Below are 26,335 nucleotides of genomic sequence, written 5' to 3' on the forward strand. Positions count from 1 at the left end.
ATTTATCGGTCGTAAGATATTATTCATTGTCTATCTTATTTCTTGGGTTGCAATATTTTGCAATTTGAGATATTATACTGTGATTTGAGAATTGTACAAACACATATCAGTGAAATGGCAGGAATTGAGAACAACACGGACAAGAACATTGAAATGGCAGAAACTGAATCACTTAGGGGTATGGAGAAACCCACAGCTGAAGACACTTTAACAGGGGACAAATCAGAAATGACTATTCAACAATTGTACCAAGAATTTTTAGCAGATAGGAAATATAATGCCCAAAGGACAGCTGAATTTGACCGCAATATAAAACAGAGCGAAGCGCGAATTAATAAAATATGTGTTGGTCTCATAATGATGCAAGCTGAACAGAAAGAGGCAATGAATATTAATAATGAACAGATGGGAGCAATATCTCAGCAACTTCAGCAGTCTGAAGACAGGATAGATCACAAGGCTAGTGGTAAGCGCTTGGCGGAATTGACGGTCAGACCAATGAGAAATTCAATGTTGTAGTGAGACCAATGGACAAGCTGACAACAACTGAGGAAGGAGACAGAGTTCAATTTAAAAGTGCATTTGAACAGCAGGGTACTTTCCAACAAATGGCATCTGTTGTAAGTGAATTAGATGACAAGCGAAATAAAGAAGTTAAAATTCCTGCAATTGACACATCATCTAAGCCAAAATTTGACCTTAACCAGTACAACGCAAGTACACCAAAAATACATAACAAACTCCCTGCCTTAGGTCTTTCTCCAATTAATTCGCATGAACCATCAACCGTACCAACTCTGTTGAAGGCAAATTTGGTGTCTTCACCTAAAGTCGGAAGTCCTATGTCAGAGCCCTTGGCCCTGCATGAGACAGTTCAAATTATTCAACAACAACCTCCATTTAAGAACATACTAGAAACCTCTAGTACTGATCAAGGATACCAGCAAATGGCTTATGTGTCTTCTTACGCACACTTACCACTTACCACCTACAATGAGTCAATCATATTTGGTTCAGAGCAGCACACCTTTACAGAAACAATTGGCTGCAAGTGGATCCTATCAAGTTTCTCCAATGCTGACTGCAGTACCATCCCTGTCGAGTCAATGGCAAATGTTCCTCCTCCCACATTTATGACTCCAATTATGACAACCTCGTCAGCTCCTGGAGCTCTAACAGGCTTGCCACAACAGTAAGCTGACTCCACTGACCGATCCAGGAAAAGGCAGAGGAAACCAAATGAGCGTGACAACAGCTCTTCTTCAGACTCCTCTCTGGAGAGAGAATATACCCGATGGCAAGGAAATTCCGGTGTAAGGGACCGGAGCAGAAGCCCACAGCTCCCAAAAATGCAAATATTCAATGGAAGAGGATCCATAACTTGGGAGGCGTTCATTTACCAATTCGAACGGACTGCCGGTAGACGACAATGGGAACACAGGAAAAAGGTATGTAGGCTCCTAGATTGCCTGGCCGATGTTGCCTGATGTTGCCTTGGAATACGCTCGCAAGGTAAACACAGATGATGATTCCAAGGCCTTAAGAAAAGCATTGAAGCAGCGCTTCAGCAAGAAAGACGATCAGACCAGATTGGAACCGAAGCATTCCTCCGAGGATATAAAGACAAAGATTCTGCAAGGCATGTAATAGAGAGGAACCCAGAAACGATCAACAAGGCGTTAAAACAATTGATAAACCTCAATAGCCAACCAGATGGCGATATATGGATCAAAAAGTGCCAATTATTCCCATCGGCAAGTCTTCTTTGCTGATGGCGCAGTATCACCGACAGATAAAGGGAATATGAGCAGTCCTTTGGAAAATGAGGTGCGTAATCTCACTCAAATTGTCACAAAACTAGCTGATGTTATGCTTTCAACTAATCAGCGTAACCGTGGATTGGCCGATCAATATAACCTTTGGCCTTCTGATCAATATAATCGTGGAAGATCACCAAATCAATGGAAGATCACCTGATCAATATACACGATGAAGATCCCCTGAGCAATATAATCGCAGTAGATCACCAGATAGAAATACATCCAAGTTTAATGCCTATCGATCAACAACACCCCCACCAAGCCAGAGATCATATAGTCCCTAAGGACAACGGTCATCATATCCACGGACAAACTCCAGAAATCTCGGTTATTTCAGGCAACGGTCATCTTCACCAGGATACAGAGCAAATCAAAGCGCAACCCCAACAACGGAGTCTTCAAACAGCAACGGGTCGGGCCAGTAGGCCAATGCTCGACTTCCAAGTCTATTGGCCATGACACATCACCTCATGACAAAACCGAACAGAGGCCCACGTCCTCGTCTGATATTGTCATCGCACGAACCATTAGAAAAAGCCTAGCAGTACGAGGTACTATATATGACCAGAATGTGAGCATGATTGTGGACACTGCTGCAGTGATAACATTAGTGAATGAGAAATTAATTCCAGCAGATAATGAAGATTTGGAGACCGTAACGCTACGTGGTTTGGGTGAATAGCTGGTTACTGGGAAGATTATAAAGAACACCTCTCTCGACATTGATAGATTAAACATACAATTGGATGTGTGCAAAGCGCCGTTAACAGACGATGTTATACTTGGGCTAGATATTTTGGACACACTGGGCGCAGTGATAAATCTGAGTACTCCCACACTTACCATCAACAATAAAGTGATAAATACGGCATTTGTTAACAGTGGAGGTGAGATTTCAATTCAGTAAGTTTGCATAAAACGAACCATCACATTTCCGCCAAACTCTCAAATGATGTTACTATTATAACTAATAAAAGTGCTGACCAGGAGTTCATTTTAGAACCATGCCCACTGACTGGTTGGGTATTGGTTTCGCACGTATTTGGAAAAGGAAATTGTTGTCCCTTAACCATTTTAAATGATGGCAATCGTCACAGCCGCCTGAAGAAAGGTACACCTATTGGTTACATAGAATAATTTGACGATATAGTGGGTACGGCAGATGAAAACCCGATAAGTAACGTAAGACTTGGCATTGAAGAGACACGAGACAAGGTGCCCTCGGCACTGCCTCAAAGTTCAGATAAGTTACCTAATATGCCACCACATTTAACCGACCTATATCAACGTTCAATCGACTCACTTCAACCTATTTCATTCCAACCATTAAAACTGAAAGCGATTAAAGAACAATTACAATAACATGTTACATATTAATTAACATTTTGATTTTCACTATTTGTTTTTGTATATGCAGCCATATTTGCAAATGCATTCGTTCTAGAAATAACCAAACTATTTTATTTATATTTTAAAATTAATTGATAACAAATTCAAGAACATGAAGACCATTTTTTTAGAATCATTACTTTTATTTCCGAAATTATATAGAATACCTTGCGGACAATCTTGATATTTAAAACGTTTTTCCGCCATTTTGAAAATGGCAGCCATATTGGATTTTTCTGAGTGGGTCAATAGCTGAAATCAAAGGGTATACAATCAAGAACTACAGTGCAAAGTCTCATGCTTTCCTCATCAAGTGAGCAATTCTGCTCTATATCTGCACCAATCAGCCGTACTACTACGAATATGTAACTTTTGCTCAAACCACGAAAATTGATACCCGCGCAGAAAAGTACTTTCACAGTACATCGAAATGTACAAACGCTTATTTGTCTACCTAAAACCGGTGGTGATTGCAGTTGCCCAGGAAGGGTATTCAATCTACCACAATATTAATCTTTCGTCATATTTGATAAAACACATTGTATAGTATGTAATGATGTGCTAACATACAAAAAAATAGCCGGATTTGTGATTGAAAACCGCGTGGTGCAAACAGTGTTCATTCGAATATTGAACGAGAATAAACTTCAAAGAATGTCTTCCACTTTCGACATCGAAAAACCATATTTTTACTGTTTATGTATTGTATATTCCTGAAAGCAATGTATTACCCTTTTCAAATATATGCATTTCATTTCGATATTAAACAAGATTCGTTAGGTATTGAGATGTTAAGTAGTCCCACGTGCAACTAAATAAGGCGTTTGGCGGGTAATTTTTCTTTATCTAGTCTCGGTACACGAAACCAAAATACGTCTCGCTTATTGCACAAGTAGTATCTTATGAAAAATAACGTCCCTATAGGACAAAACACCTCACTTATGTAAGTAAAACTACAACGTATGACTTCAACGGTTAAAATGATTAAATCTTAAATGTTAGTTTATTATGATTTAAAAAAGAAACAAAAGGATGTATTCTGGGAAGTGCTTGCATAGTACTGCACACTCATTTGTAAATAACATCTTTTGAATGTTTTCAATTTTATCTAAACAAATAAAAAAAAGTTGTTTATCGAGCCCGGAAATTTAAAAACGATCCGGGTAAACTTATCGATCCTGTAAATAAACTTATTCTAAAAGGTTACCAATTCGATCTTTGAATATTGTTTTTATTGGTATTTGATTTTGTTATCAGTAATATAAACGCAAACTAAAGTATTTGTATATACATATGCACATTCATGGCTCTACAATCTGTCGGTACCTGTATCTTGGAATTGCACAAAGTCATGTTTTTCTTTGACTGTTAAAGACGTCTTTACACTAAATCCATTGGATGTTTGATATGTACTGATAGATATTTTAGTCTTAGATGCATGATATTTTTATTAGTTGTCATTGGCTTCAAACAAGCTGTCAGTAAATAAAGACAACAGTAGTATACCGCTATTCGAAATTCATAAATCAATTGAGAAAAAAATTAATCCGGGTTACAAACTAAAACTGAGGGAAACACATCAAATATAAGAGGAGAACAACGACACAACAGAAACACAACACTAAAGTGCAACACACACAGAAACGAAGTATAATATAACAATAACTGCGAGTACTCTCAGATCTGTACTTAGTGTCTTTTTGTTGTGGTCATGTATAAGTATCCTGCCACGTCCACTCTTGTGTTTTTGTTAGATGTATTTCTATTTGTATCCATCTGATGAGTTAAGCCTTTTTCAACTGATTTTCACAGTTTGTTCTTATGTTGTACTGTTACACCTCTGTCCCAGTTTGGGGGAGGGTTGGCGCCTTCAAACTAGTTTAACCCCGCCTGCCATTTAGTGATTGTTGTTTATTGTTGTTTCCTTTATTTGTTTATCGTTTATTGTTTTGTATAGTTTGTTAGTATTGTGCCGTAGTTCCAATTTCCATTTAGATAACTTTTTATACATTGTGACTTGGATTGAGAGTTGTGTCATTGGCACTCATACCACATCCTCTTATTTATAAGGATTATAATTTTGTACGACAGACGCGCATTTCGTCTACAAATGACTCTTCACTGACGCTCTAATCGAAAAAGTTAAACACAGAGAGAAAAAAAGCTGAATAAAGTACGAAGTTGAATTTCATTTACGACCCAAAATTCCGAAAGGTTTTTGCCAAATAAAGCTTATGTAATCTATTATTCCTGATGTAGAAAATTCTTATTATTTCGAAAAAATTCAAAGTTTTGTTAACGGTTAATTTATGATTATGACCATATCAATGATAATTCATATCAACCCTGAAGTGCTGACTACTTGGCTGGTAATACCCTCGGGGAGTTAACCTCCACCAGCAGTGGCATTGACCATACATCCAACCAAATACGTCCGAACAAATGACGCTCGTACTAATGAAAAATGCTCATATGGACTTCTGACTAAACAATGTACCTGCATGCGGTTTTTTTTTTTGTATGATTTACTTTGCAAAATGTACAAATCGACCAAGTTTAGTAGGATTGAACCCATTAAATCCGTAGCCAGAGGATGAGGGAATCGCACAGTCTAGATAACAAGTGTACGTCCACTGACCTTAACAAAATTTCTCATTGTGATATTTATTGGACCGAATGTAAGCTTAAGACACAATACAAATAACACTTCGAAATCAACGCGTTTCGAACGGTGTCATTATCTAACGTTGAATGTATGTTTTTCCTTTATATACCACATGTATGCATTGTTATAGTTTTAAACATAGCATTTTTATTGGTAATACATACATCAATGAAAAGGCATTCCAGTCGATACAATGACAAAATCAGACAAAATCCAGACTTCTTGACTCTCACATAATTAATAATAATATAACTCATAGCCTTCACAAAAAAAAGAAACAATTCAATAGAAGATTTTTTTAATTATGTATCCATTGGCAAAGCAAAACCTGGGCGAGGCTTGTCTCCTCTTTCAAGACAGGCAAATGTTCTTGCAACTAGCTTATTTTCGCTGATATATTCAAAGAAATCTCCAGCTACTTCAGATTGCTGAGTCACTGGCAAACTGTTTCTTTAATGTAAAATAAGAAGATGTGATATGATTGTCAATGAGACAACTGTCAAACAGAGACAATATGACGTAGACGTTAGCGTATACAGGTCACCGTACGGCCGTTAACTTTGAGCAAAAAACCATACGGCATATCAAGCTATAAAAGGCTACTCTAATCTGAAAGATTCTGTTGTCAAGTTTAAAAATGTAGTTAGTCATGAGTCGTTATTTTTTTACATATCATAGAAGACATATAAAACAAATGAAAACAATTAGTTTTTAAATTAATAAGAAATTTCCCGTCGAATTTGTTAAAAATGTTTTACGAACCCTTTTTTAGGTTGATGTACCTTTTTATGTACGGAACATCAATCAATAATTCATTAAAGCACGCTTCGGAACTGACATGTTTTATAACAAACATTTCATCAATTGTTCGTTTATAAATTTAGAAATTATTAAGAAACTGAGGTTTCACCTCCCTCAGGCAAAGTTCACCTTAGATATATTTGCTATTAATTTGGGTCCTTTTTTTTTTTGGTCATTTAACTTTTTACTTGTTTCAATACGTGTACTTGTACTTTGCTTTGACCGTTCCTGATGAAGGTAAATCCAGAAAAGCGCTTCGGATGCATAAAATTTTTTAAGTGTTATTTTCATTTCTTGATCAGTATTTGTACTTCCGATTGGAATGGTTATTTTGTTGACACACTTTTAGACCGCTTTACTGAAAGATTAATTTATTTACACTTGTTACATTTTCATGCAGTAACACATGTAAAATATAGAATCGTTCCACGAATGTGATACCTTAAAAATGTTGTAGCTGTTGTCTGGTCCAATATTTTTGGTATTCCTGTATGTAGGTTTAGCTAATATCTATTACAGTACTTGCAACCTTAGGCGTTACTGTTTTAGCGATCAATCAGCGGTCATCGATCAGTCACCGATCAGTCAAGTTCGCGTCAAACTCACGTCACCAATCCGTCAGACTTATAGTAAAAGTATTTGACTGATCGGACGGATCGGACGGATAGGACCGATCGACCTTTCTGACGGATTGAACTCTACTACGTCACATGATAAACTAATACAAATTACGAAATCTTAGTTTCGTTTCATTTAATTAAAATGGCGACATGGAAAATACGAAACATTCAAGTACAAATGATCAACATCTTTTTTTATTAATTATTTAGCACAGTTTTAAGAATTTAAAAAGAAAAGAAATATGCATATAAAACTAAATTTAAATATTACTATTAAAGAATGGCCATTTTCGTTTAAATTTAGGTTATATTTTTTCAAACCCGTACATTTCTAAAACGGTTTTGATCGCGATTTTCAGTGATTTTATTATTTTCCGAAAATGCTCTTGAAAATATCATGAAATGATCATTTATTGCAAATTTCGATGTATTATCTTTAAATATTTTTAAGTATTTTATCCTTATAATCTTAAAATTCTATAAACAAACTTATCTGGAGGCCATTAAAATACCAAATTACAAATAAAAATAAAAATGCTGCAAATTCTCTTAAAAATAAAAAATATTGATAATTTTAAACAACGAGAACAACATTATAGTATATTTTTTCTGATAGTCTTTTAACTTAATAAGAAATAATCAATCCTAAGCTATAAAAAGTACAAAAATCCAATGACGGTCAATAATTTCCTTTCAAATAAAGGAATTTTTGCATTCTATTTCAACAAAAACAAACGTTTATGCATATCTATCCTTCTTTATTCACATTTTATTAAAAATTACTTATCTAAAGGCATTTATAATGACTGATAGCAATTGCATTGCACTATATCTGATATAAAAGAAGAAATATTTGTATTTTTATGCAATGCGAATATTAAATTTAGTATCTGATCCCTTAAATTCAACATAGTTTATGAAATGCAACCAATCCTGATGTACAAAGAGTACTGAAATCAAATGGTGATTCATTATTTCTATCAAAATGAAGATATGATTGCATTCATTTTCAACACCAACAAATGTTTAAGCCTTATTCTACTTACAATATTAAAATTCTTATTAAAAAAATAATCTTGAAGCCTTTGAAATAACTAGTTACAAATAACATTGCATTATTTTTTAACAAAACAAGAGAAACTGGTAATTTTAAACAATGCGAACAACATTTAAGGATATTTTCTATGATCTTCTTTTACTTTTATGAAAAACAACCAATACTAAACTATGAAAAGTACAAACATCTAATGACAGTCAATAATTTCCATTCAAATAAAGAAATTATTGCATTTTTGTTCAACAAAAACAAACGTTTATGCATATTTATCCTTCATTTATTCACATTTTATTAAAAAATACTTATATAAAGGCATTTATAATGACTGATAGCAATTGACGTTGCATTATTTCTGATACAAAAGAAGAAATAATTGTATTTTTAAGCAATGCGAACATTACATTTAGAATTTTTTCCATTAAATTCAACATATTTTATGAAATACAACAAATCCTGAACCATAAAAAGTACCAAAAGCCATAGGCGTTCAATAATTTTCATTAAAAAAGAGAAATTATTGAATTCTTAATTAAAATAAACAAAAGTTTATGTATATTTTTTATGTATATTTATCCTTAAATTATTCATATCTGATATAAAAGTACTTATCTGAATGCATTACTTATGACTGATTGCAATTGACGTTGAATTATTTTTGATATAAAAGAAGAAATATTTGCATTTTTAAGAAATGCTAACACAAATTTAGTATCTTTTCCCTGAAATTCAGCATATTTTATGAAAAAACAACCAATCCTGATGTACAAAAAGAATCAAAATCAAATGACAGTTCATAATTTTTATCAAAATAAAGAAATTATTGCATTCTTATCTAACAAAAACAAAAATTTATGCATATTTATCCTTCAATGATTCACATTTTATACAGAATTACCTATCTAAAGTCATTGATAATGACTGATTGCAATTAAAGTTGCATTATTCCTGATATAAAAGAAGTAATATTTGCATATTCAAGCAATCCGAACAAAAATTTAGTATCTTATCCCTGAAATTCAGCCTATTTTATGAAAAACAACCAATCCTGATGTACAAAATGTACCAAAATCAAATGACGGTTCATAATTTCTATCAATATAAAGAAATTATTGCATTTTTATCTAACAAAAACAAAAGTTTATGCATATTTATCCTTCAATGATTCACATTTTATACAGAATTACTTATCTATAGGCATTTATAATGACTGATTGCAATTGAAGATGCATTATTTCTGATATAAAAGAAGAAATATTTGCATAAATAAGCAATGCGAACAAAAATTAAGTATCTTTTCCCTGAAATTCAGCATATTATATGAACAACAACCAATCCTGATGTACAAAATGTACCGAAATCAAATGACGGTTCATAATTTCTATCAATATAAAGAAATTTTTGCATTCGTATTCAACACAAAACAAAAGTTTAAGTATTATTCTCCTTACATTATGAAAATTCTTACAAAAAAAATCTTATTGGAAGACTTTGAAATAACAAGTTACAAATAACATTGCATTATTTTTTATCAAAAGAAGAAAAATTGGTAGTTTTAATCAATGCGAACAACATTTTAGTATATTTTCTCAGATATTATTTTGTTTTATAAAAACAACCAATCCTTAACCATAAAAAGTACAAAAAGCCATAGGCAGTCAATAATTTAAATTGATATAGAGGAATTTTGAATTTTTATCAAACAAAAACAAAAGTTTATGTAAATTTATCAGTAAATTATTCATATCTTATACAAAAGAACTTATCTGAATGCATTAATTATGACTGATTGCAATTGACGTTGAATTATTTCTGATACAAAAGAAGACATATTTACATTTTCAAGCAACACGAACAAAAATTTAGTATCTTTTCCCTGAAATTCAGAATATTTTATGAAAAACAACCAATCCTGATGTACAAAAATAACCAAAATCAAATGATGGTTCATAATTTCCATCAAAATTAAGAAATTATTGCTTTCTTATCTAACAAAAACAAAAGTTTATGCATATTTATCCTTCAATTATTCATATCTTATATAAAAGTACTTTTCTGAATGCATTACTTATGACTGATTGCAATTAACGTTGAATTATTTCTGATATAAAAGAAGAAATATTTGCATATTTAAGCAATGCGAACAAAAATTTAGTATCTTTTCCCTGACAAAAACAAAAGTTTATGCATATTTATCCTTCAATGATTCACAATTTATACAAAATTTTTTATCTAAAGGCATTTATAATGACTGAATGCAATTGACATTGCATTTTTTCTGATATAAAAGAAGAAATATTTCATTTTAAGCAAAGCGAACAAACATTTAGTATCTTTTCCTTGAAATTCACCATATTTTATGAAAAACAACCAATCCTGATGTACAAAAAGTACCTTAATCAAATGACGGTTCATAATTTCTGTCAAAATAAAGAAATTATTTAATTTGTATTGAACACAAAACATAAGTTTAAGTAAAATTCTCCTTACATTATCAAAATTGTTACAAAAAAATCTTTTTGGAGAACTTTGAAATAACTAGTTACATATAACATTGCATTAGTTTTTATCAAAACAAGAAAAATTGGTAATTTCAAACAATGCAAACAAAATTTTAGTATATTTTCTCAGATATTATTTTGATTTTATAAAAAACAACCAATCCTGAACCATAAAAAGTACAAAAAACCATAGGGGTTCCAATAATTTCCATTAAAAAAGAGAAATTATTGAATTCTTATCTAACAAAAACAAAAGTTTATGTATATTTATCCTTAAATTATTCATATCTTATACAAAAGTACTTATCTGAATGCATTACTTATGACTGATTGCAATTGACGTTGAATTATTTCTGATATAAAAGAAGAAATATTTGCATTTTTAAGCAACGCGAACACAAATTTAGTATTTTTTCCCTGAAATTCAGCATATTTTATGAAAAACAACCAATCCTGATGTACAAAATGTACCGAAATCAAATGACGGTTCATAATTTCTATCAAAATAAAGAAATTATTTAATTTGTATTCAACACAAAACAAAAGTTTAAGTAAAATTCTCCTTACATTATCAAAATTCTTACAAAAAAATTTTTATTAGAGAACTTTGAAATAACTAGTTACAAATAACATTGCATTATTTTTTATCAAAAGAAGAAAAAATGGTAATTTTAAACAATTCAAACAACATTTTAGTATATTTTCTCAGATATTATTTTGATTTTATAAAAAACAACCAATCTTGAACCATAAAAAGTACAAAAAACAATAGGCGTTCCAATAATTTCCATTAAAAATGAGACATTATTGAATTCTTATTTAATGAAAACAAAAGTGTATGTATATTTATCCTTAAATTATTCATATCTTATACAAAATTAATTATCTGAATGCATTAATTATAACTGATTGCAATTGACGTGCATTATTTCTGATATAAAAGAAGAAATATTTGCATTTTTAAGCAACTCGAAAAAAAATTTAGTATCTTATTCCTGAAATTCAGCATATTTTATGAAAAACGACCAATCCTGATGTACAAAAAGTACAAAATAATGAAATGATTGCATCTTTAATCAACACAAATTAAAGTTTAAGTATTTTAATACTTTTTTTTTTAAATTCTATCAAAGAAACTTTTCTTGAGGCCTTTTAAATAACTAATCAGAAATAAAATTGCATTATATGTTATAAGAAGAAGAAATATTGGTAATCTAGAACAAAAATTAAAACAACGCTCTAAATTAATTAATCCAAACAAAGGTGTATGGATCTTTACTGTTCTGCTTTTTTTTATTTTCATCGACAACAAATAGAGTACTTATTTTAAATGATAACATTTTATCGCTTTTTAGTGGTACATAATTAACGAATAAAGGTGTCTTCGTAGAGGTCCGCGTTTATCGACTGTAAATACTGTGGAGTTCGTTTTACATAAGAATTTTAATTATATACGTATCCGTCCGATCCGTGCATACAATTAATTTACTGATCGATCGCTGACCGTTGTCACGGTAACTCTCACATAGCCTATTTGACGTATCTGACGGATTCTATGGGTCATCGATCACCGATCAGTCATCGATCAGTCAAACATCCGTCACCGATCATTCACCGATCAGTCAAGTTCACGTCAAACAGTAACGTCTAAGGTTGCAAGTACTGTATGTGAATGAATTGTGTATCTCAGTTTAACTTACTATTTTGGGAAATAAATACAAGAAAAAACTGACATTGATCATGTGTTGTAATTGTTTACCTTTTTTCTAGACAGAACGCCTCTCTGTTGTTGAAAGTCATTCCAATCCAGGCTTATTGCTTTTAACCACCTTGTTTAACCACCCATCGAGTAAAATAGTAATATTGTAAACTATATAAAAAAATCCTCGTATTATATAAAACAGGTTAAAGTTGCACAGGTATCCCTTTGTAGTTCTCAATCAAGGGAGGTTATGATTTGAACGCTATAGATTTTCAGATTAACTTACGAAGCAGTCACTGTGTATAAGGAATTAGTAAAAATATATTCCGTAATTTTCACGCTATATTTCAGAATGTAACAGTGGTTATTTTGGTCGAAATTGTGATCATTTCTGTGACGGATGTATATCTTATATATGTGATAAAACTGATGGATTATGTAAAAACACCTCTGGATGTGAACCTGGTTATCTGTACGAAGAATACTGCAACAGAAGTACGTTAAATATGGTAGACTATATACTTTCATTATTTTTTTATTTGAATCAGTCCATCATCGTTTCCTCAGCTTGCTGAGTCCTTCGTTTTTAACGGCCTACTCAAATGAAAATCAATAAACAGATATTTCGATGAGGCTTGTTCAATAAAAGTTTGTAATAATCCTTTTCGAAAAAATTGAAAATAAAATAGCCATCTTGGCCTGATGTAAGAACTTTTGAATCACTACATTTAAAATAAAACCTTATAGATAGGTCGACATTCAAATGTTGAGGAGTAATGTCTACATTCATTTGATCGAAAACAATAAAATGTTTTATAAACAATTAAAATCAGGAAGAACCACGACAAATGATTGGAAAATATACTTACAGAATGCTTTGCATTCTCTATTTATTACCACTGTATCAAAAAAATGCGAAAGATACCAAAGGGATAGTCATACTCATAAATCGAACTAGAACTGACAATAACATGGCAAAGAACTACCAAAGACATACAACAGAATACATAATTTTAATTTACCAATTATTGACTTAATCTTGGATCCTTGTCAGTACTATCTTTGTGCAATAGTTTAGTTAATACAAGTTGATGTAATGTAAGTTTTTAGGGTAAAAAAATCATCATATCATTTACAAACAGATTGCGGATTTTGTTTAATTATGCATAGTGTATACGTTCCATGTGAACAATAAAGCACCTTACCAAATCAAGGATACAATCTTGAGATGTATTTATTCAATTCATAGAAAAATTCTCTATTATTTCTTTACTATGTCTTCCAATGTTATGACCTCTAATATTATATTTTTCAGCCGGCATGTGCCATGAACTGTGAAAAAGTATCTCGATATTGGCAAATGTCTTTTAACTTGTTTACAACGGATATTTTTTAAATGATTGTCTTTAGACTGTTGAAAGTAAGCATATATATATAATAAGCACATTGTCAATAAACAAATTCTGTCTTTGTTAAATTTTCGTATAATTGAGAATATATGTAGCTTCATTAATAAATTTTTTAATTTATTGCTGTTTTACTAGCATGTGACGATGAATATTTCGGTAAAAACTGCACACGAAAGTGTAATTGTTTGACTGGAACGTGCAACATATTCACGGGAACATGTGAAGGTAAGATAATTGATTTCAGTGTGCATAACCTTTAATAAACAGATCCATTCCTGTTGTTCCGATAAAATCTGTCTACCTTTAATATTCAAATAACAATGCACTTGATAAATAATCGAATTTTACCACCCATAAAAATTAAGGTGACTACTAGTAGCTGATTTTGCTCTCCTATTAGTCATATAGCTTTTCAATTTTTTTACATGCCCGGCTATTACTTTTTGTTTATTTTTGTTTATGGGCATTCCTGGCAAAGATAAGTCCAGACAAACGTTTTTTACGTACTAAATTGATTCAGAGTTATTTCCATTTGCTTCCTGTGGGTCGATACAGCTGCTGGTGGACTGTTAGTCCCTGAAGGTATATTCAGACCATTAGTCAATGCTACGCTGCGAATGAATATGATGTTGTACACGAAACGGGTTATTATCTTTTTATGATACCAAAATTAATTTCTTTGTTGCTTGAAAAAATTCCAGATCAGGAAAAAGTAAAATTACAAAAATACCGAACTCCGAGGAAAATTCTAAACGGAAAGTCCCTTAGTAAATGGCAAATTCAAAAGCTCAAACACATCAAACGAATGGATAACAACTGTCATATTCCTGACTTGGTATAGGCATTATCTTATGTAGAAAATGGCGGAGTAAACTTGGTTTTATAGCTAGCTAAACCTCTCACTTGTATGACAGTCGCATAAAACCATTGTAAACACTACAGTTTTACCCTGAAAATTATCACTAAAATGGGATTAGGAGGAAAAAAACATGAAATTTAGAAATTTTGGGTTTAAATAATTTGTATATTAAACTTTTCAGCACCTTTAATTTTTTTCATATTTAAGCCTTAAGTGCACAGCGACACACACAATTAATAACACATTTTTTTTCTCGTGCTATCAAACGTACCCTCGAGTGGACAATGGATCTGGACACAGGTCAGGCGTTGAAGCCACGATGCCACAGAAACAGGGTTTGAATCCCACTGAGGGACGAACACATATTTGCTAACACTGTTGGGCTAAATTTTAGACAAAGTATGTTTAAACTATGGTGTTAGTCCTGTATAAACTGTATCAACACAGGTTATCCGATTGAGAACGGTCATCGTAAAGTTGTCAAATACAGTTAACTCTCGTTGTTTCGAACTCGGTTGATTCGAAATTTCGGATGAGTCGAAATTTTCCCGTGGCCCCGATCTTTGTTCCATACAAATATATGTATTTCGACTCCTGATGAGTCAAAATTAGATGAGTCGAAATTTCGATTGTTTCGAACCAAAGTTACGGTCCCAAAATTAACAACAGCATATACATTGTATTTATACGTATATAATAAGATTAAAATTTGATGTGACGGCATGGTAAGTAAAATTTTCATCCTTTACGACAGAAAAAAAACAGCTGATCTGCAACGTACACCACATACTTTTCACTATACATCACTATAAATAAAGCCGACGAGGAAAGGCAATACTCGACTAAAGAAGGCTATATTTTAATATAGCTTAGTTGGTCGAGTGATCTAGGGCGCTGGACACAGTACAGGTGGTGTTGCCACGATGTCACAGAAGCAGGGGTTCGAATCCCCCTGAAAGAAGATTATTTCAAACAGTTCTAACATTAATGTTGGACGGAATTTGACACGAATACATATATATAGAAAGTTTTGTGTACATATCATTATGTTTATTCAACTTACAACATATTATTTTAGATGCATCTAAATCGACAAGTGAAAAGACTAACGTTATCGCGATAGTTGGAGGTGCTGCTGCTATCCTTGTCCTTGTGCTAATAGTAACGGTGGCTTTCATCGTTTACAAGTAAGTTTAAATGTTCATGAAATGTACCAGGTATTTACAGTAAATAGCAACTACCCTTTTTTATTCGAAAGATCAGTTTGGGGAATTTTTTTTTGATTGATTTAATGATTAACAAATGAATTAAGTGAACGCTTTTTAATTACCAACAAATTATATGGACAAGTTGAGTCTTTTTATTAGGACATTAGGACATTAAAAACGATTTACAAGTAAAAATTGATATATGCATACACTGATTTCACAGATTTTCAGGTACAAATATTACATACATAGGCCTAATCGTTTTTCAAAACAATGTCATATTAATTTCCATCCTCACAATCAATTGTAAGTACATACAGATTTGATTTAAAATCATCTCTCGAGAGACGAACGAACTTACAACTATTTTTAATTCGACGACCTTGCCCGAAGCATGTAAAGACAGAATTACTAACTATTACATCAAATCCAATCCCTAAAAGCGAATGTTTAACTGAGGTAGCTTTACCTTTGCTGTGTCACGAAAGCTTTCTGATTAGCGCTTGTATATTACATACACAGTGTTTGGTGCAGTCAGGGGCTTTAATTACTATGATTTTAATCCGCTGCAAGCATAATTTTTTATGTATCTATAAAAATATTTATATATGGATACCAAGTTTGAATTACATTTATACTTTTTCTGCCTATGATAGTGTATTAACAAATGCCTGAAAATTACCCATCGGATCTTAAGAGATGAACTTAAGATGCAAGGATCATGTAATTATAATATATAAATGCCTAATAGCTTAACCAATCAATTTCATATTCATTTCAACACTCAAAATCGTCTGTACACACAGATTTTAATTGTTTAGTCATTACTCGAGAGACTATTTTACAACCATTTTTTACATCCTCCGACAACCATGCGCCCAGCTAGAATGTAAAGACAGAGGGGCTTACCACTTCACCAGATCTAATCCTCAAAAGAGGAAGTTTAACTAGGTTAGTGTTACATTTGGTTGTCAAGAAAAAATAAAATGACAAAAATATAGAACTCCAAGGGAAATTCAAAACAGAAAGTCCTTTATCAAATGGCAAAATCACATCAAATGAATGGAAAACAACAGTCATATTCCTGACTAGGTACAGCCATTTCCTTATTTGTAGAAAATAGTGGATTAAATTTTGTTTTATGCTATGTAAACCTCTCACTTGTATGACAGTCGCATAAAATTCCGTTATATTGACAACAATTTGTGAGCAAAACAAACAGACATAATAGGTAAAAATGACAATCATTGGGGTACAGCAGTCAACGTTCTGTTATAATCTTAATCGCTATAAAACATAACTATTTCAGGAAAGCTTTCTAGTTCGCATTTTTATTTTAAAGAAAAGTATGATTATTTGTGTATATGTTGTATTAAACAAAAATAGTTTAAAAACCATAGAAATGATTCTTGTCGAGGTACTGTATTGTGAATTGCTTTGAAAATACCAATCTATTCAAGATTATATTTCTTAATTGTATTGTTATTTTCCTACGCTTTGCTTTAGTACGTATCAAATGCCATCTAGAATTACTTTAATATATATAATGCTTCATTCTGCATTAAAATTTTAAAAACAATCCTGAGATTTCTTACAATAATACATGAAGTCCTTAACCAGATTTGGTAAAACCTCTAGTTAAATTTTCTCTTACTCCATAATTCAGTTAGCCTTCCGCTGTTTTGAATCAAGAGTCACTAAAGAGTACTGTGTAGATGTTATACTCTTCTTGAATGCCTTTATGCATAATACGAACTAGTTGGTACAAACACTTAAAAAGAGATATAAAATACAGTAATCCTATTAGGTAATAAAAAAACAGATTGCACCATGTGAAAAAAACGAAGACAAGACAAACAACAATAACAAAATACTACAACGATTACAAACTGGTTCGAACTCATGTGTTTCGGAAGGGTAGGTAGTATGTGCTCCAATAGTGACATCCTTCGTGTTACCAATTGACAGCAGTCATTGAGGATGAATTGCATTCGATAATTTTACAATTGCGGGAAAGAGAACTGGATGGTGTTGACAAGTGGAACATATTATACTCGTGGACATTTAAGACATAGATATTCCATAACGGTCAATACAATGATGAATACTTTCAAAGGCATGAATTCATCATTTGGAACCCTTGATGCAACAGCTTCTTTGTAAGTTGTAGCCCTCTATTTGGAAAATCTTGGAAAAACGCAAGTCTTGAGTTATCATACCAATTGGGATATATACTCCACATGCAGTCACTGCTTGAACTTTACTGGAAAGAATAGTAAAGTTTACAAACTTTATATTATTTACAATAAGAATTATTTTTTAGCATAATTTTTTCTGAGGACGAATAATAATGTGAAGAAAATTATTCGAAATTAATGTACTAAAATATATACCAAAAGAAACATTTAACCTAACATTCCGATGAAATCCACTTGTATTTAAAGCCTTATTAATAGTCTATATCATATGTATTTCTTCTTCAGCAAATTATGACATACTTTTTTCTAATATTACTTAGATATTGTCAAACTTACTGAGCTAACCATACATCTCGTTTTGTCTATTATTTTGCAGACGCAGATTAGTTTCCAAACAAGATAGATATATTCAACATACCAAACCACGCATTCAGACCACCTTGAGTGAGCAAACTGTTGTCGTTGTTTTCACATAGCAATATGTATATTTTTTAATCAATAGTAATAATCATCTGTTCACTTAAATGAAATCATAATTTAAGTGTTACAGGCAATGATAATTCCATCTGTGTAAATATTTTGGTATCTTTATCCGGTTAACTGTGTACCATGAATATAAACACGTTAAATCTTCTCTTGGAAGACATAACCAGATATTTTAATGTTATGAGCAACACATCGTATGAAACTTTTGTAATAATTCTTTCTTGTCATATTCGTTTATGTTTTAGGCTTAAAATATTGACATGTGTGGATTATAAATGATTTTGGTATTTTCTGTAAATTATTACACATCTCAATCAATCATCTATGTTGTGGCGCTTGAACAACTTTTTTCACTTGTGGGGTTTTGCAACGAATTATACGGCAGGTGTCAGAAGTGTAGCATGAATTGGTAAATCTTCCTGGGTACAGTTTTTTATAACTTAGTCTCAAGGGTTCTTGCAGTGTTTTGTCGACTGTTTTTAACCCATTCAGGAAAACGAGGTTTTTAATGACGAAGCCTAAAAAATTATTGCTTTGTATGCACAAATAATTATTTGGAATTTCTAACAACTAACGAACTTTAAATTAGCAGCCAATGTGGGTATCCCACACATACCCCTGTATTATTCAAGTACGAGGATGTTTTATACCATCATAAATCTGTCATTCTCTCCATTGATATAAACACAAAAAGGACGTTGAATATCTTCTGTCAATAAAATAAATACATAAACCTCACAAAAATTCTTATAAAGAACAATATATTGCCGCTTTGTAAGCTCTTTCACTAAACATATTTCTAAAGAACTTAGTATCATTCTTTCTATAGTAAAATATGGCCTGCCTTCAGACATATTGTAGTGAGGTTGTTCCACCAGTGGTCTATCAAATGAGGATTTTTATAAAAAACCTACTTCAAAATCTTCAACATGTTCAATCTCAATTTTTACAATTTTGGATGAATATCCAATTTTAGATTTTTCTACACACTTCACTATTATCGATCGACTACCTTTTGTCATAAAAAAAAAGAGCCTTTTCTACAAAAAAAATGGAATCGTATTTACATGTACAATTTCTTGTTTGAGATAATGAATAATTTTACTTTATGTAGAACTACACTGATACATAGAATAGGTATAATAAAAAAAGGACTTTTTGATCGATAACATATTAGTTGAGTTTGTTGATCGATATTACAACAGTCAGCCGGTGCTCAAATTGGTATTCTTACTATGCCACCTCACTGGCCGACTTGTCTTAGTTAATATTGTTACATATGGGGCAAAATTCAAACAGAGCTTTCTCATAGACAAAATGAAAAAAAAATCTTGTATTTTTTTTCAATCTAATTTACAGATATACTGATGATGTCCTGTCAATAAATAACCCAAAAGTCTATGAGATCCATATCATATATCCAGTCAACTTGTGATTAGGGATACCAGCAAAACTAGAAGATCAGGAAGGCGCTTCCGATGCGCGCAATTAACTAGTGTCATTTTCATTCATCGTGTGCTTCATATCATGATCTTTTCTTAGATGTTGACCCAACTGACGACTTTAAACTAGAAATTATGATAAGCATAACTATTTCATCTTTCCAATTGTCAACTTCACATTTCACAAACATGTCTTAGACTTGTGGTAGTTGATCGTCACTTTTTTTTATTTTATACTCTATTATACCTTTCTCATTCATCTCTTGTGAATTCATAACAATGTGTTTTAAAACATAAACGTGTACTTATAGCATATTATTTGTAGCGAATTTGCTTTGACGTATGCATTGATGGTCTAAATATATTACTACATTTTTTTCAGATGCACAGAAGGAAACCAGTAATGAATATGCTAATGTAAATGTAGTTGCAATAACAGATGCAGAAGAGGTAATTTTCACATTGAAAGACAGAGAATTCGAAGATCCCGATTTACAAACAGATGAAAATGGGGATGAAAACGTGTACTATAATGACACTAGTGAACACGATGTGTCTAAGTACAAGATACTGATCAAAGATCTTAAATGGGCTATAAATGAGAAACAAAAGGCCGATGGTTTCAAGAACGAGTATGAGGTAAATTTTGCTCATTGACAGCTGTTGTTTTAAATGAAAGTGAACGTATTTTTCTGTGAATTTGACATTTTTTTTTTCTTTTGGTGTAAAGATAGCTTCTTCTATAATGGAACGTATAAGCTTACTTTGCAATTAAAACAGTCAATTATATCAGAGTCACTTTCATAGGATACCAGGAGACTTTATCATATTGTAGACTAATAAATTGTAGACGCGGAAAAATCAATTTCTTCAAATAATACGGATATAGTTAATATCTAAGTTACGTGATACATGTTGCTAAAAAGTTACAGGACATCTGGTGTTTGTTTCTTTGTAGATTTTACCTAGAGGGCTAATGTATGCACATGTTGAAGGATCAAAGGAAGAAAATAAAGTTAAAAATCGTTTTCTCTCAACATGGCCATGTATGTAAATATAGACAATGGAATTAAATATAGATGATAATAGTTTTGAAATATTTGTAACAAAATATAACTGTTGACTAATCGTTTAAAGAATCAGACATCATACAAAAATCTCAGAACAAGATTTGCAAACAATTAACGAACTAATCAGATAGTGCAAATTTATTCCTTTGAAGATTTGAATTTATATCTTTTTAGGGAGAAACGACTCTAGAACTGTTATTATTATCTTTACAAACCAATAAGTTTAGGTGCGCAGAATAAAGAAAAGTATGACCCCATTCGTGGACATTTGACGTGTTTATGATCACTTAAAATTATATTATTTTATTATTCTAAAACATTGAATGTTTTAACTATATAGGATTTTGTTTTTAACTTTGTATAAAAACTTTATCTTATAGAGTAATTTTGGAAATATAAATAATCAGATTTAAAGAGCAATTTAGTGCAATTCAACAACATAATGGCATTGAAGTCTTGCAAATAAAGAAGAGCTTTATTTAATGCACCAAATCTTATATTCTTTGATCAATTAAAAATATCAAATGTAAATATCAAATAATAAATAATAAAATAAATAACAAAATCAAAAGTAAACAGGATGATGATATGTTCGATTGCCCTTTCCAAAACATCAACGCAATAGTACAGAACAAATATAATCCTGGATATCAAATAGAATTTGATGCACTGTATGAAGGTTTAAACATGTCATTTTAGTAAGTGGTTCTCGGAAATTTTATTGAAATCATCCAGTATTATAGCTACAGGAAATAATCAATAATCCCAAATTTTAACTAAATGAGGATGTCAAAACCCCTTTTCATCTGCGAATAAATCAAATCCGAATAATAGATCGTATGCAGTATACGCCAAAGTGACATTATCACAGCTACAAAATTAAGTCGTAAAACACTAGAGGTCAGTATAATTTTTCAGGAAATAAATAATTCAATAATATTTCTTCTTTATTGCTGTTATATATTATATCATCTTGCCGCAAAAATCGTTTCAACTATGGTAACCTAATTTGCAATATTAAGTCCTCGATCCTCAATCCGCAATCTTAAGGCCTGTTGGCACAGATTGTCTCGAAAATGCAGGTTTACATATCGTGCTTTATGCTCAACGTATTATCTCTGTGTGCTTTTTAAAGGTTATGCGCTGGTTAAGATTGGAATTAAAGAAATTGCAGTGTCAAGTCTGCCAGTTCTGTCGATATAATTTGCCACTGTTAGTAGTTTGACTTTCGTTTCTTCGATGTGACACACAAATCGATTCAAATTCTTAACGATAAGAGAGAATAAGAGCCAAAACAAATGGAAATGACATGTTTTTATTAACCTACAAGACCAGTGTATTTGATATACGCTTGACACATACAAAGAAAAAAATTTTTTAAAATAAGTTTTGATTTTATAAAAATGGTAATACTTGTTCAAGTTTGATTACCAAATAGGATTTTTTTTTAAATTTTTATAATTATAATTCATAGTAGAAAGAATAACATTTGAATCCCAATATTTCAAAGATACCATCATGGTATTGTTTTTTTCTAATTTAATATTTTTTTTATATAAAATATATATTTGAAGATGACCATTCACGAGTTATCCTGAAGGGAAACACGAAGCAGGAATATATAAATGCTAGTTATATTGATGTAAGTTTTAAAAACATTTTCTACGATTTAAAATTTTAATCGATGTAAGTTTTAGCGTATGTTTTCAGCTCAACTTGAAAGCTTTTACAAATCCCAAACGCTCTTTTTTAGCAGAAATCAATACCAATACGTGTTCTTACTGATACATGTGATATTTACAGTGACTAGCAATATAATAGTTTGTATCATTATACCCCTAGCTGCGAAATAGAGAGGTATGTCATTTTTGACCCGCCAGCCCGTCCGTTAGTCAGTCAGACAGCCCTCAGTAATTTCAATTCCGGATTCTTACTCAAAAACTTTATATCGGATTGCAAATCTAATTATATATAGTCAAATATTTATCGGATTGAATATTTACATAGATATATCAAGAAGAAAAGTGGTTTCCGGATGCTAAATCAATGACTTCATAATGAATTGCAATCTTATTTAGATATATTGTAAAAAAAAAATAAGTTACGTAAAACTGTGGTTTTTGCATGCTAAATCAAATAATACATTATGGGATCGCAAGCTTGCTTAAGTATATGGTTACATATAATAAGAGGAAGATCCCTATCGATTTTGATGTTGCTTTGTTCAAAATTAAGGTCTAAATAAATAAAAGACAATGAAATTTGTACCACAAAAGGTTTCAGGAAGTAGTATTCAAGGTTCTATCTTAACTTAGATATTTGGTAAGATGTTATAACAGAACGAAAATGTAATTCCTATCCATTTCCAAGTTGCCTGATCGAGGGTCAAGATCATATTTACTCACATAAATTTGTTCGAGACAGCGTCTCATATATGTTATTGGAATGAGGAAGTACGTGAGCCGGGGATCGAGCCTACGCCTCCCTCCAGTAAAGGATATCACACTACAATGAGAACCAAAAGGTAATAAATGGATGTGTGTTCAACGTTCATTTGCAAATATAAAATTACTATTAAGGAAAAAAAACATGTCAATGTGATATGAAGATAATACCTGCTATGTAAAAGATCTTCACAATGAACCAGTTTTTTACGTTTTAATTCACAAAAAAACCGTTAGAGGGAAGACATTTCATCCTACCTTAAACTGATTCTGACTCCGCTCAAACCGATCTAACGAGATGCGCTTGCTTTGTATCGAAGCAGCAAATGAAATACACAAACAAAACAAATGGTAACAATAAGCACAAAGTCGAAGACGAACAAACATCAAAAGCTGATTGACGTGCAGACAAAAACGACATGTAGAAATGCAAGAACGCAACACCCAACGCAACCAGAAAATGAATTCAGAATCTGCCGGGAAAATTAATCGTGTCTACCCTACTGGTGGCACCATTTGTGTTGTTAATAATAGATTGAACTGTTGATGGTTAACAGCAAGGGTAAATAGTTAAGATTTCTACCTTATTACAATTACAGAACTATGAACATAAAAAGGCATACATAGCAGCACAAGGTTCGTGAAGAATTCTTCATTCTTGTTTTGGTATTATAAGAATTACAAATGTACTAAAACTAGTATATATCTATTGTTTTTTTTTTAATGAAACACTGGATTATTTTGTATTTGGTAAAAATTCTGAAGTCCATATTCGTACGAACTGTGTGCATAAAATATTTTGCATACTTGTGTTGTAAGTTCATATTCTATAGATTTGTTATTGGTTCGATACAACAAGAACTCTTGATTCTGGCTTGCTTTTTACTGACAAATGAATATGTTGTTGATTTAGTAAATTAGATATACCAATGCAGAGAATCAAACTCTAATCTGTCGTTTCTATGTTTTTAAGATGTTATCATTGCCTGTATTTTTTGTATGATATCCGCCGCGTTGCTTTTTAAAAACATATTCACCTACTACATGTACTGATATCAAAATGGAAAATAGGTCAGTAGTTAAAAAATAACAAGTGTACATTCGTGGTATTACAAAACAATTACTTTTACCAAAAAAGAGAAAACAAATGGAATAAATTATACAACCATTTTGAACTTTAACAGTTTGCGTAATCCTGTAAATGTTTTGAATACAACTGTCTGTTTACTTATGAATATCATGTTAATATATATTTCGATTTCCTCAATATTAAGGTCCTAAAAGGATTACAGTGAAAGATTTTCTGCATATGATCTGGCAAGAAAATGTTGAGAAAATAGTAATGGTAACACAGCTTATAGAAAATGAAAAGGTGATAAATTACCTTACCACATTTTATGATATAAATATCATTACTTTTTCTAGCAATAATTTTCAAAAGGTGATAACTTTGATTTAAGTAAATTTTCAACAAAACTAAACATCAAACAATTGTTTATTGAGTGATCAATCAAGAAACGAATTTATTTTATTTTCACTTTTATTTTTACTATGCAATCGATTTTTCATTTTAATTGATCAAACAAAAGAATCTTCTGATACTATGAAGTCAAAACTAAACACCTTTTAGATTCTATTTTTATTTAAATCATTTCCTTTTCTTCAGAAAAAATGTGAATCATATTGGCCTGAATCAGTTTCTGAACCACTGGTAGTAAACAACTTTAAAGTAACAATGACCGAGGAAAGAAAATACACATTTTATGTGTACAGGTTATTAACACTTTCGCTCAAAAACGTTACGGTAATTTTATTATTATCATCATTACAGCGCTAGATTAACAGAAAAGGTTAAATAACACTTAGACTATGCCAAATCAGTCTAACAATATTTCTCACACCTTATGTTATTACTGATATCTGTATTGTAACTTGCTATAGATAGAATTTGATCAGTAGAAATGGCTTGCTTTGAAACGTGTATTCTTGAAATGCAAAAATCTATGACAAACATTCAGGATTTTAAAGAAAGTACAACGTGTATTCTACCTGGCTGATAACAAGCACCCAAGTTGATTAATCGGATAAAAAAAAGATAAATGGTATAAATGTCATTGTTAGGAATTTGATACATTTGGTTACAAACCAGAAAATATTAGATCATATAGGATCAAAGCAGTGACATATTGCAAAAAAATCAGTTGCTTGCTAGAAAAAAAATCAGATGAAAAAAACGGTAAAATTGATTTCAGAATAAGCTCAGTGTATCTTCATTAGAACACTACTGAATCTTCGATAATAATTACTATTTTCAATATTAATGTCATTATTATTTAACTTTCGTACTTTCGTATAAAATTGACATTAGTTAAGAGACAATGGTAAAAATCCAACCCTTTCCTTTTTATGTAATACCTGATGGGTTGTTTTGGTTTTTTGGGGGTTTTTTTAAGCTATTAAGTGTCGTATTTTTACTGCAACACATTTCTGTGTCATTCCTTTTGCCAGCATATATCAAATTTCAAACCTAACAAGAAGTCACTTTAAAATCTGTCAAAACATTTTTTCTCTCGTTTTTAACGTATAAAAAGATCATGAATGATACCGATGTGTTTGCATATTTACATTGTTTATATTTCGCCAACACAAAACGGACACATTTTGAAA

At 31.5% G+C, this 26,335-nt stretch overlaps 1 protein-coding gene and 1 long non-coding RNA gene across 2 annotated transcripts in view; one reads left to right on the forward strand and one right to left on the reverse strand.

The window, feature by feature from the left end:
• The window catches only part of LOC127724568 (receptor-type tyrosine-protein phosphatase T-like), a 147,500-nt gene that overhangs the window by 107,143 nt on the left and 14,022 nt on the right, over positions 1-26,335 (forward strand). The window contains exons 12-21 of the mRNA XM_052231558.1: positions 12,904-13,047; positions 14,097-14,186; positions 15,899-16,007; positions 18,603-18,670; positions 20,537-20,793; positions 21,113-21,200; positions 22,799-22,866; positions 24,268-24,304; positions 24,943-25,040; positions 25,335-25,472. Of these exons, the coding sequence (XP_052087518.1) occupies positions 12,904-13,047; positions 14,097-14,186; positions 15,899-16,007; positions 18,603-18,670; positions 20,537-20,793; positions 21,113-21,200; positions 22,799-22,866; positions 24,268-24,304; positions 24,943-25,040; positions 25,335-25,472 (1,097 nt within the window). The remainder of the gene's footprint in view (positions 1-12,903; positions 13,048-14,096; positions 14,187-15,898; positions 16,008-18,602; positions 18,671-20,536; positions 20,794-21,112; positions 21,201-22,798; positions 22,867-24,267; positions 24,305-24,942; positions 25,041-25,334; positions 25,473-26,335) is intronic.
• LOC127724622 (uncharacterized) overlaps positions 1-26,335 on the reverse strand; it is a 311,306-nt gene that overhangs the window by 83,679 nt on the left and 201,292 nt on the right. The window lies entirely within an intron of this gene.

The sequence above is a fragment of the Mytilus californianus genome, unplaced genomic scaffold (genome assembly GCF_021869535.1).
Source record: "Mytilus californianus isolate M0D057914Y unplaced genomic scaffold, xbMytCali1.0.p SCAF_1, whole genome shotgun sequence".
In the NCBI taxonomy this organism is placed as follows: Eukaryota; Metazoa; Mollusca; class Bivalvia; order Mytilida; family Mytilidae; genus Mytilus; species Mytilus californianus.